General features: G+C 46.3%; 1 protein-coding gene across 1 annotated transcript in view; it reads right to left on the bottom strand.

Moving 5' to 3' along the window:
• Positions 1 to 296: 296 nt before the first annotated feature.
• The window catches only part of HTATSF1 (HIV-1 Tat specific factor 1), a 47,486-nt gene continuing 34,263 nt past the window's right edge, over positions 297 to 13,519 (bottom strand). Inside the window, exons 7-9 of the mRNA XM_030209884.1 lie at positions 10,015 to 10,104; positions 1,718 to 1,855; positions 297 to 1,444 (exon numbers count right to left, since the gene is read on the bottom strand). Coding sequence (XP_030065744.1) covers positions 1,157 to 1,444; positions 1,718 to 1,855; positions 10,015 to 10,104 — 516 coding nt within the window. The 3' untranslated portion in view covers positions 297 to 1,156. The remainder of the gene's footprint in view (positions 1,445 to 1,717; positions 1,856 to 10,014; positions 10,105 to 13,519) is intronic.

Raw genomic sequence — 13,519 nt, forward strand, 5'->3', positions numbered from 1 at the left:
ATCTAAGGGAGCTTTTTGTGTTTCTAGATTGATTTGATGTGGTTCAGCATCTTCCTCCATCAGTGGAGAAGGGGTATTTGGAGCTGCATTTTGTTTTGCCTTAACAAAACTGATGTCTGGATACATCTGGTGTAAAACTATAAAACCACCTAAAATTGTATAAGTTATGAATAAAAGAAGCTAAAGTATGAAATATTATAGTACATGTTGCACAAAATAAAACTACCGTGCATAATACACATCATTTCCTTACAAACTACAGTCCCTGTCAAAAACCACACAAAACAAATAGTAAATTCTATCAAGACTAATATTTATTGCAAAATGGCCAGTGTCCAATCTGCAATTAAAACTAAAAACAAAGGCACAATAAGGATCACTGTAATTAAAAAAAAAAACCCTAAATAAAAAGATCTTGACAAAAAAGAAAATTAATTACACTTTTCCTTTTTGCTGTTGTACATTTTTTAAAATATTGGTTATAATTTACTCCCTTCTCTAAAGCTGTTCAACCATTAAGCCCAGTGTTGCTCCTCCATCCACCCATACATTTCTGGTACGGTAAGGGTATATTGTCTCCTCTGTTTAAATGTCAGTCCAGAATTTCATTACCATCCAAAAATACGTGTGTATAATTTAGTCCATGTGTCCATATGCTGCTACAGACTGCTGGCTATCTAAACTTCCAACAATGTAAGAGACAGGATCATAATATCTAAGCAGGTTTCGTCAGTGCAAAACGCTACCATCTGAATTAATTTTGTCTGCTTAGTAGGAATGTTTGCCAGTTGACCAAAAAGTCTCAAACAGAACCTCAAGAAACTTCACCACACCAAATACCGTTCAGTATTCTCCATTTTACCAGTGTCCTACGTTCTTTTGTATGTAAGCTTTTGCCTGAATATGCTGCATGTCTGACATAATGGATACCATGCTTTGAAACAACACTTGAGATGCTAACAAGTTGATTCAGTTCTATAGGATTATTTTGTTGACAAGTGAAACTTAGCTAGACAAATGGAAAAACTAGCAAGATGGGCTTGACTTTTAGCTTCTTAATGAGAATTTTGAAGTGCAGAATTAAACACAGGACGTAGCCATCCTGAAGTAATGAACATAGAAATCCCAACATCACAATCAAGGTTCTCTGAGAAGCCTAGGGTTGTCCTGTATCTGTTTCATCGTCGCTGTCTTCAAGGCTACTATCTGTTGACTGAGTGCTATCTTCATGGTCACCTTGCCCGTTATCCTTACTCTTGTGATTCTGGTCATTCACATCACCTTCTGTACTGATCCCTCGTGAAGGTTGCTCCCCTACAACCAGTCCTTTATTCAAGGCAGCAGAATCTGGATCAGCTGCAGTTGTCTGCGGCTTATTTTCAGGATCAAGGAAAGTTTCCCATCCTTTAAGTCTTTCTTCTCTTTCTCGTGATGTCTCTTCAACCTACACATGAGTAATAATTAAAAAAAAAAAAAAAAGGACAGATCAGGCAACTTATGAATTTTAGATGCAACCTAAAATGAAGACATGCATGTTCTTGGATTAGAATTAAAAGCACAGTTTCTGGAACAAAAAGTTCTCAAAAATCTGACCTGTGGAAATAGCATTTCTGTGACACTGGGATACCACTGTGCTTGACTGTAATTCACCTCTTCTAGCATACAGAAAGAGAAACTCTGTACTACAAAAAGAGAATGTTTCAAAATATGCATATACCTGATAATCTGTAACACCATTCCATGTTTCGGCATGTAGCTGTCGACCACCAAACCATCGTCCATGTAATGCTTGAATGCACCGATCACATTCATCTGGTTCCTTAAATGATACTGAGGCCACGCCATCTGGATGCCTCTAATAAAGCCATATTTAATGCAATAAGTTTTTCTATACTGATAAAAGGTATTTCTTTTTGCCATGCTCTGCCCCTTCTTTCCAAATATCCAAACAAATATGCCAACAAGTATTTGGAGTATGGCACTGTGTTCTGACCTAGGCCTTGGCAAATGTTTTCTCCAAGCTACACTGGCCAATTTAGAAATAGTTGCATAATTTCATTTTAATATTTCAAGCCACCAAAATTTGCCTTTGGAAAGGTATATGAGAAGCTGCCACCACTCTCTAATCTTTGTGTTTGGCTTAGTCATAAAAATGCTATTAATTCCTAGGCTCTCTCCGAGTGTCAGGCCCTCTCTGATTATCACATCCTTTCCTTCCATTTTTTCTTGAAACTCAGGCTCTATTCCATCTGTTATGTGTCTCCCTGTCTACTCATCACAATTTTTTTTTTTTTTTTTGGGGGGGGGGGGGGGGGAGGGAGGGATTTCAAGACAAGGTCTGAGACCACTTACTAGGTACTACTGGAAGGTATTATGCAGAGCACAGTATGGGTTAGAGTGGAAACCTTTCATTTATGGTACATAATGGACCACCAAATAAACAGCAGCAGGGATGATGGAAGCAATAAATAACCAGTGGTGATCACACACACAAAAAAACTTGACTCAACATGAGCTATGTTTCAGCTGTAGAGCCTGCTTCAGGAGTCAAAAAACGGTGCCCTGAAGAATAAAACTGGAGTAGTGCCTCATATAAAAACGTATGACCAATTCAATATAGAAAATCTCACCAGCATCTGCAGTGACCAAGCCTCTCATGTGGCTTAGTTATTGGGCTATCAACCTCATCTCTATGTTGACAGCTGGGTCAGGTGACCCTCCACATGGCGCATTGGCTGCGAGAGGCCTGGTCACTGCAGGGCAGGGAGTGCGGGTGCTGGTGAGATTTTCCATACTGAATTGGTCATACATTTTTATTTCCCCAGTTTTATTCTTTGGGGCACCAGTTTTAGATTCCTGAAGCAAGCTCTACAGCTGAAAAACGGCAAGTGTTGAGTCAAGCCATTGTCGAAGTAATAAAGTTTTTGGTGTGACCATCACTGGTTATTTGTTGCTTCTGTCAATCCCGCTGTTGTTTCCTTCAGTGTTTGACCTGCGGTGGATTGTTTCTTGTGATTGGTCTGACATATTGGACCACATCATTATGTAAGTAAGGAAAAACACCTTTTAAAGCCATTTGTTGTGTATTGTTTATTATGTCCTTGTAATAAGATCTACATGGGATAGACATCAAGACCATTCAAGATCCACATCAACGAACAAGAATGGAAGCATCTTTACCATCACATTGTATAAACAACTGGCACAACTTTGATTATTTACACTGTTTTGCCTCGGACGGTATTCTTCCGGAGGATCAGGGAGGTGGTAGTAAGGTAAAATTATGTATCATACCTGATAATTTTCTTTCCATTAATCATAGCTGATCAATCCATAGACTGGTGGGTTGTGTCCATCTACCAGCACGTGGAGATAGAGAGCAAACTTTGCCTCCCTATATGTGGTCATGTGCTGCCGGAAACTCCTCAGTATGTCGATATCAAAGCTCCATCCGCAGGACTCAGCACTTAGAGAATTACACCCACAAAGGGACACTCTGCCCAGCTCACCACTGCCGAAACGGGGGAGGGGAAGTAACCCAGCTCATCCCCACACAAGTGGGGGAGGGGAATCCGTCCAGCTCATCCCCGCGGAACGGGGGAGGGACACCACCCTGCCGATGCGGGGGGATCTGGCTTATCCTGCAACCGCAACCGCGGGAGGAGCTGACTGACCCTAACACCGCCAAAGCGGGAGGGGTACAAAGCTGCCCTACAGCCGCACGAAGCGGGAGGGAGTGCCGGCAGAATTTAAGTCTCAATCCAGCCCCGTAAAACGGAGGGGAGAGGAATGCAGCAGCTCACTGTAACACAAACTCGTCTCAACTCTTGAAGAATCCAAGTGAAAAAACTTGAACACGAAGTCCTCCTGAAGTAACTGAAGACTAAACTTGAACCTAAAATTCAACCAGAATATAAACAGTACAGATATCTGGGAGGGCCTATGGATTGATCAGCTATGATTAATGGAAAGAAAATTATCAGGTATGATACATAATTTTACCTTCCATATCATCATGCTGATCAATCCATAGACTGGTGGGATGTACCGAAGCAGTACTCACCCAGGGCGGGACATAGAAATCCCTGACCGCAACACTGAAGCTCCAAACCGGGCCTCCGCCCGAGCAGCCACAGTCAAGCGGTAATGTCTGGAGAAGGTATGGGCCGACGCCCAAGTTGCCGCCTTGCAAATCTCTACCAAGGAGACGGACCCGGCCTCTGCCATCGAGGCCGCCTGAGCTCTAGTGGAGTGGGCCTTCAACTGAATAGGCGGCACCTTCCCCGCGGCCACATAAGCCGCTGCAATGGCTTCCTTGACCCATCTTGCCACTGTAGGCTTAGCAGCCTGCAGACCCTTACGAGGACCTGCAAACAGGACAAACAGATGATCCGACTTCCGGAAATCATTGGTCACTTCCAAGTATCTGATGATGACCCGTCTCACATCCAGATATTTGAGAGCAGAATACTCTTCTGGGTAGTACTCCCTACGAAAGGAAGGGAGACAGAGCTGCTGACTCACATGGAAGCGAGAAACAATCTTGGGTAGGAAGGAAGGCACTGTGCGAATAGTCACTCCTGCCTCAGTGAACTGCAGAAAAAGCTCTCGACAAGAGAGTACCTGGAGCTCGGAAACTCTTCTGGCTGAAGTGATAGCCACCAAAAAGACTGCTTTCAACGTCAGGTCTTTCAGAGATGCCCTCGACAAGGGTTCAAAAGGCGGCTTTGTAAGGCTCTTAGCACCAGGTTGAGATTCCACGCAGGCACCACTGAGTGCAGAGGAGGGCGCAGGTGATTAACTCCCTTTAGGAAACGCACCACATCTGGCTGCAAAGCCAGGGAAGCACCCTTCAGGCGGCCCCTGAAGCAAGCCAGGGCCGCTACCTGGACTTTCAGGGAACTGAGCGACAGGCCTTTCTCCAGACCTTCTTGCAGGAACGCCAGCACTGAAGAAATTGGAGCAGTAAATGGAGAAAGTGAACCTGCTTCACACCCCGCTGCAAAGGTACGCCAAACCCTGGCGTAAGCAGTAGAAGTAGAGCGCTTCCTCGCTCTCAGCAGAGTGGCGATGACCTTGTCTGAGAAGCCCTTCTTCCTCAGACTCTGCCGCTCAATAGCCAGGCCGTAAGACCAAAGGGGGAGGGATCCTCCATCACCACGGGACCCTGATGTAACAGGCCCTGCTCCACTGGCAGTCGCAGAGGTTCGTCCACTGAGAGCCTGATCAAGTCCGCATACCAGGGACGTCTGGGCCAACCCGGACCCACCAGGATTATCCGGCCCGGATGCTTTGCCACCCGGTCTAGCACCCTGCCCAACATGGGCCAGGGCGGGAACACAGAGAAGCTCTTGTGTCGGCCACTGTTGAAGAGCATCTACTCCCAGGGATCGAGGGTCCCGTCCTCTGCTGAAAAAGCGCGGCACTTGGCAATTGGCCGATGACGCCATCAGATCTAGGCTCGGCTGGCCCCAGCGCTTCGTGATTTCCAAGAACGCCTGAACAGATAGCTGCCACTCTCCGGGCTCCAAGGTATGGCGACTGAGAAAGTCCGTCTTGACATTCATGACTCCGGCAATGTGGGCCGCTGACAGCTGTTCCAGGTTCGCTTCCGCCCACTGGCATAGATTCATGGCCTCCTTGGCTAGAGGGGCGCTCTTGGTACCTCCCTGGCAGTTGACATAGGCCACAGCCGTGGCATTGTCCGACAGGACCCGTACAGGCTTCAACGCCAGTACCGGGATGAACTCCAAAAGCGCCAACCGAATGGCTCTGAGTTCCAGGAGGTTGATAGACCACTTTACCTCTGCAGGAGACCAGAGCCCCTGCACTGTCCTTCCCAAGCAGTGGGCTCCCCAGCCCGACAAAGAGGTGTCCGTCGTGACGACAATCCACTCCGGGGTCACCAGAGGCATTCCTGCAGACAACTTGTCTGTCTGCGTCCACCAGCTCAGCGCCTTGCGCACTGCTGGGTCCAAGGGAAGGCGCACAGCATAATCCTCCGACATCGGAGTCCAGCGCTGCAGCAGAGAGTGTTGTAGTGGTCTCATATGAGCCCTGGCCCAGGGCACTACTTCCATCGTGGCCGTCATAGAGCCCAACAGCTGCACATAGTCCCAAGCCCGAAGAGGAGAGGCTACTAGGAACTGGTCCATCTGAGCCTGAAGCTTGACAATCCGATTGTCTGGCAGGAACACTCTGCCCACTTGGGTGTCGAATCGAACTCCCAGATACTCCAGGGACTGAGTTGGGCGCAGCTGGCTTTCCTCCCAGTTGATGATCCACCCCAGGGAGCTCAAAAGAGCAACCACCCGGTTCACAGCTTTGCCACACTCTGCATAAGAGGGGGCTCGGATCAACCAGTCGTCCAGATAAGGATGGACTTGTACTCATTCCTTCCTCAGGAAGGCCGCGATGACCACCATTACTACTTTGGAGAAGGTCCGCGGAGCAGTAGCCAACCCGAACGGGAGGGCTCTGAACTGGAAGTGTCGGCCCAGTACTGCAAAACGCAGAAAGCGTTGATGAGGAGGCCAGATGGGAATATTCAAGTACGCTTCCTTGATGTCCAAGGATGCCAGGAACTCTCCTGCCTGCACTGCCGCTATAACAGAGCGGAGGGTCTCCATGCGAAAGAGCCTGATTGACCCCTTGAGGTCGAGGATAGGCTGTACAGAACCTCCTTTCTTTGGTACCACAAAGTAAATGGAGTAACGTCCCTTGCCAAGCTGATTTTCTGGCACCGGAACGACCGCACCCAGGCGGATCAGATTGTCCAAGGTCTGCTGCACTGCCACAGCTTTGACCGGAGACTTGCAGGGAGAGAGTACAAACCCGTCTCTTAAGGGTCGGCAGAACTCTAGCTTGTAGCCGTCTCTGATGACTTCCAGCACTCAAGCGTCTGAAGTTATAGTGATCCACTCGCCCAGAAACGAGGACAGCCGTCCTCCAATCTGCACTGGGGCGTGGACCAAGGCCCCGTCATTGGGTACGAGACCCTAGGGGAGGACCGGAGGGAGCACCTCCGGGACGGCGGTCTCTGCGAAAGGAATGCTGCTTGGGGGAGAATTTCCTCTTGAAGGAAGAGGGGGCAGAGGAGCCCGACCTGCCCGGGCGGTACCGACGGGCTTCCTGAAACCGTCCTCTGGAGGTACCGGGGCGAGCACTAGCCCGAGCCCTGACCTCTGGTAACCTCTTGCCCTTAGACGTGCCGAGATCGGTCACGATTTTGTCCAGCTCGACCCCAAAGAGCAGCTTGCCTTTAAAAGGCAATCTAGCCAGGCGGGATTTAGAGGCGTGGTCAGCAGACCTATGCCTCAGCCAAAGCCACCGCCGCGCAGAGATTGTCTGAGCCATGCCTTTAGCTGAGGCCCTCAAGACATCATACAGCAAGTCTGCCAAATAGGCTAAGCCCGATTCCAGGGCCGGCCAATCAGCCCTCAAGGAAAGATCCGAGGGGGAAGCCCGCTGCACCATAGTCAGGCACGCCCTGGCCACATAGGAGCCACAAACTGAGGCCTGCAAACTTAAAGCAGCCGCCTCAAAGGACGACCTTAAGGCCGCCTCCAATCTTCTGTCTTGGGCGTCCTATAGGGCCGTGCCACCTTCCACCGGCACCGCCGTTTTCTTAGTCACCGCAGTGATTAAAGAAACCACGGTAGGCCACAGATAGGCCTCACGTTCACTTTCAGGCAAAGGATAGAGGCGGGACAAAGCCCTAACCACTTTAAGGCTCGCTTCCGGGGCATCCCACTGAGCCGAAATTAAGGTGTGCATGGCATCATGCACGTGGAAGGTTCTATGCGGGCGCTTCGTCCCCAGCATAATGGCAGAGCCAACAGGGGCTGAGGGAGAGACGTCCTCCGGAGAGGAAATCTTCAAAATGCCCATGGCCTGCATTAACAGGTTGGGGAAATCCTCTGAGCTAAAGAGCCGCGCTGCAGAGGGGTTATCCGCTCCATCCGAGCGGGGATCCGTCTCCTCCAAGGAATCCGCAAAGGACCGTTGGGAGAACTCAGATACGCTGCCCTCATCTACATCGGAGGAGACAAAGTCCTCCAAGGCCTGGGAATCAACCCGAGGGCGTTTACCTCCGGGGGCCTCAACCTCTTTACCAGACGAGGGAGCAGGGGCAGCGTTTTGCATAAGGAAGGCCTGATGCAGCAGCAAAACAAACTCGGGGGAGAAACCCCGCATACTGTGCACTTCCGCAGCCTGGGCTACAGCCCTAGACGCACCCTCAACCGGCGCTCGCAAGAGCGGGGGAGAGACATGCTGCGCATCCAAGATGGCGTCCGGCGCGACACTCCACGAAGGAGCCGCGCGGGAAGAACGGCGCTTAACTTTAGCCGCTTTTGTGCCGTCGCCCAAATTAAGGGCGTTCATGGCATCAATGTCTCCCACCTCAAGGGCGGCCCAAGAAGAAACCGTCCGAGCCGCGTGGCCGTCCAAGATGGCGGAGGCGAGCCGCGGGGGATGGGCGTTTATGGCGGGAAAAACCGCCACACCGGAGGAAGGACCGGGACACTCATCGGTCACGAAACTGTCACCCAACAAGGGCGAATCAGACTTTAAGACCCCCGCATCCCCTCTGGAAGCGCACACGCGATCCGGGGAGCGACTCTTTGCGCCCTCGCCCTCCGACGCCATAGGCCACGTGGAGACCAATCGGGGAACCCCCTGACCGCTATAAAAGGTAAAAATTACCTGCTGTCCGCTCCGAGCTGTAACGACCTGGTGTCCCAGTGAGTAGCTGCAATAAACGTTTAAATAAACGTCGAAATAAACGCCTTTAAGGACGTTCAAAATTTTTTTTTTTTTTTTTCAAACGGAGCCAGCGGGAGGGGGGAGAAAAGGAGGGACCTGGCGCCACCAGGTTTGCACTTGCTCAAGAAGAGCCCTCAACCCCAGGCACTCAACAAAACCTAAAAATTAGGCTTGGAGGCCTAGCCAGAGCTGCTGCTGTGTGTGACCACCACCTGCTGAGATAGAGAACATACTGAGGAGTTTCCGGCAGCACATGACCACATATAGGGAGGCAAAGTTTGCTCTCTATCTCCACCTGCTGGTAGATGGACACAACCCACCAGTCTATGGATTGATCAGCATGATGATATGGAAGAAATTATTTCAATGTTGAGAACTGTGGATTTTTCACTTGAATACACATGAACCATATGATCTTAATTCTTCATCTGAGTGGCACCATTTTTTCTAAGTTTCAAGTTGAACATCAGGCATACATAGACAGTTGGACAGCAGCTTAACCATGATTGACTTGTTTGAACAGAGTGTATTTATAGCCTAGATGCCATCGTTGTGTCACTGTAAGAGTGACGGCGATTAGCACTCACAAAGACAGTTAGTATAATATATATATATATATACACACACACCTTTTAAAAAAATTTATTTGGATTTCACTCACACCTTTTTCCGTAGTAGCTCAAAGTGACCTACCTCATGTACTCTACATATATATATAATTTATAACACATCAAACTTTTCATGCTCACAGGAGTATGACAAGGGTCCAAAATATTCCCTGATGCAGCAGCTGAATAACTGCAAAACGCTGGTCAATGTTGGATGAGGACCTTTATATTCAAGATAATTTTTTTTTGCAGTTTAATCTCGTTAAAATTTAAGAGGAAGGTTTTTTTTTTTTTGCCGACGACTGGATTTATTGAGCAGTATAACAGAAGGTACCTTTAAGAAGTTCTGAGGCTTTATCCTTCCTAAATTGATACTTTAGTGTCTACTCACATGTGATGTTATACAATGAAGATCCTGATCTAGGAGTATTTTTTAAATATATAATTATTAGCAGAACATGACAGTTATGTACTGTTCTTTCAGAGCAGATTATTTTTAATACATCACAAATCAGATAGCACTATTGAGTTCTAACTTTAACAGAAAATCATAGTTAAATGTACCTCAGATTTTATACTCTACTCAGTAAATTAAGAGGATTAGATATTACCTGTAGCGCCAAAAAAAAATAATACTTACATCAAATATAATGACCTTCTTTACTTGTCCAAACTTTTCACATTCTGTCCGAAGATCTTCTCGGATTTCGTTCAATACCAAAGGATCTTCCTGTTGAAAGGCACAGGACAATCTTACCCTATTATGAGAAGTTAGTTTTTCTAAATATCATGTACAGATAAAAAAGTAACTCTTGGATAACCATTTTTGGGCTAAAAAAATCATTCAAAGTTTAACAAAATGTTATTCATAAATAAAAAATCATATTGCCACACTACAAACAGTTTTCTGGCTTTTGTTAGTTCATTATCTAAAACAAGTTATCACCCTGTCTCTTTAAAAAAGAAATGTGCTTTTACAATATTAACATTCTGGTGTGCAGCTGGTCCAATCCTGTGAATAGTAGATTTACAGCATCCCACATAAAACTTCTACCAGTAGGCTCAAAGATCTCCTTACAGGAATAGCCTGAAATATCTGGTTATGAATTCCTTAGGATCAGGAGTAGAAAAACAAGCCACCTTGTAAGAGACACTAACACGCACTGTTAAAGACCAGGGCCCAGATGCACAAAACATAACGAGCCAGCAACGTGGTTTTTAAACTGGTTCTAGCCGGTTTAGCGAGCAAGGAGTGCAGTCAGACATGCACAAAAGGGATCTCCAAGCTCTTTTCCTATCATGGTAGAAGCTAACGAAAACGGAATGCAAAGCTATTATAATGAGCTAAATACTATACAAATGTGCATGCAAAGCGATGCACAGCAGTTTTCCGACCCAATGCACAGAAGCAGCTCCTAACTTTACCATGGAAAATTTAATGGGAGGTCTGCAGCTGTTGGTCCTGACAGTTCTTCATGGTGGGTGAGCTTCACACAACAAAATATCAGTGCAGAGAGTGCTGTAGGCAAATGCACTATAACAGAAGGGACTGCTTTTAACCAGAACACAAAAAAGTGTGACAAAAATCCAACCTGAAAGGCTGTAGGGAGCTGGTGACTGGGATGGTAGGGAAGGAAGGATCCTGCTTCAGCTGACCATGACCAGGCAAATAGAGAAACCAAGCTGATAAGTAACACCCTCAATTTAATTGCTTATCTACTGTTCAGGCGACAACTTAGTCAGTAACCTGATGCTGGAGAGTTCACAAGCACCTCTAAAGGTCTCCCTAAATAAGATGGTACCTCATTGCTCTGCCTGTGCTGGGATTCTGCCTTTGAAAAAGTGTCTCCTGTTCTTTAAGTGAAACCAGCAAGTATGATCCATTCTCTGAACGAGAGCTGAAAGTATTTGCCCTACAGTCGGCTGCCCTTCCTGTAATCTCCTAAGTTATATGAGCAGTCTCAGCAGCCCTGAGATGGGCGTCTCTAGCAGCTGACTGCCGCCCATACACCATAGAGACATTGTCGGTTGGTAGGATTTCAGATCTCGCCAGACAAGAGTGGAGGCTTGTGTTTGAGGAAAAAAAAAAAAAAGGCTACCTCTACTGCTTTCATAGATGCACCTCATCTGCATGTATGAAAACTGTCTGCAGCATGCGCAGAGCAGCCATGCTTAGCTGCTCTACACATGCTCAGCTGACTGGCTTCCCCCCTTATGAAGGAAATCGCATGCAAATGAACTAACAGCAAGCAGCTCATTTGCATGTGATTTCCTTCATGCATGCCCGGCTTTTTCAAAACCACTAAGCAGCAACAGGGATTGGTAAGGTATGGTTTTTTTGTGTGGAGTTTAGTGCATCTGGGCCCAGGCTAGATTTTAAGTGTTTGTAAGTGCAGCTGATTGAAACAAAAAACCTAATGCATGGCCTCTAACGTTCTGAAACATGAGCTGGCTTAAGCAGCTAATCTCACTACAATATTTACCATGGAGCATTAGAGCTGTGTTTAGCATTAATTCTTGGTGTGTTTGGTATTGATAGCTGTTTCTTTTTTTTTAAATGCAGGCGACACCATCCTATAAGGTCACACAGATTCTTTAAGCATATAAATGCCTGGATGCAACTTTCTCGGTTTATATGTGCACAGAAGCTGAAGTTCCTATCTTGTATGAAGCACTATACATTTAAATGCATTAGAAATAAATCAAGCTGTGATTCTTCCATCACTTTAAATACAGAACCCAGCCCATTTCCTCAACAATGAAACGGGCCTTAGAAAGGCTCTCTTGTAAGTGTTTTTTTGTCTCTCCCCTGCCCTCCCCACCCTCCATATCCAGCAATTCTCCTCTTCCCTGCCCTGCGATTCTCTTCTCCCTTGTCCTCTCCTCCCATCCCATTCAGGTCCATCGATTCTGCTGTGCTCTGCCCTCCCCTCGATGCGCCACGATTCTCTCTTCCTTTGTACCTCATCGTTTTCTGGCTGGCATCCCTTCCGTTGGTAACATCCTGACGTCAGCTCGCCTCCAGCGTTCCCTTCCCTCTCACTGTTCCACCCTCTGACATCATTACGTTGACACGAGGGCGGGGCAGTAAGGGCGAATGGAATGCTGGAGGTTGGCTGACGTCATGAGATGTTACGAACCCAGGCAGCCAGACAGCGATGGAACGTTGGAGGTGCAAATTATTATATAGGATAAGCTATGTGTAGTTTACAGACACGACGCCCATCTTTAGCATTTTTTTCTTCACAGCAGATTTGTTCTTAGAAGTCAACTGATGAAGAAAACTAGGCTGTCCAAAAAAATACTGAAACTAAAATGTGATTTTTAAGTTGCTTCAGATCTTATATCTACTCCAGGAATATCCATTATAATCAGGCCTGTGGTATATTAGTGCCATCCTTTCTGCAATTAGCTGCTTCTGGTTGAGCACTCATTTTTTGTGCAATAAAATTAACTTCCCAAGTAGCAAAGGTTTTAAGCACACACACACAAAAGTCTGCTAAATGGAAGTAATGCACTGTGCCAATTTCTTTGTGCAATTAGTATGCAAAATGCATGCTAATGAGCCTCATATAGAATTACTTCTGATGCTACAAACTGTGCAGTTTAACGCATTTTAGTAGAGCTGAAACTTTACTCCCCATTAAATTAATTACTACATCTGCATACATGTGTGTAAATGTTCTCAATAGCAGTATCAGTAAGTGACAGTTTAATTTAAATGTTCCACGTACTCTAATCAATCCCCAAAACCCAAGTAAAAACAATAATTTGTCTTCATTCAGCTTTCTTGGACAACAAATGTGAATGATTGATTCTTTTGGTTACTGTTATGCTTCACAAACTTTCAGTCGGGACCCAAAATGGGGTCATGACCTGGATGGTCTCTGAATAGCTGCACCATTATTCTGCAACCCTGGTGGTGGTGGTCACATAATTTTATTTGGTCACAATCATGGGGTCACATCTACAAAAAGATTGACAAGCACTGCTGCAACAGCTTACAATACTTGACAGCAATATCTTAACCATTTAACATTCTAAATTATGAAAAACACATACACACAATTAACTTATGAAGACAATTCATTTCCATAAAGACAAAAGAAAACAATTGCTTTCTAATTTAGGGGTCTGTTTACGAA

The sequence above is a fragment of the Microcaecilia unicolor genome, chromosome 7 (genome assembly GCF_901765095.1).
Source record: "Microcaecilia unicolor chromosome 7, aMicUni1.1, whole genome shotgun sequence".
NCBI lineage: Eukaryota > Metazoa > Chordata > Amphibia > Gymnophiona > Siphonopidae > Microcaecilia > Microcaecilia unicolor.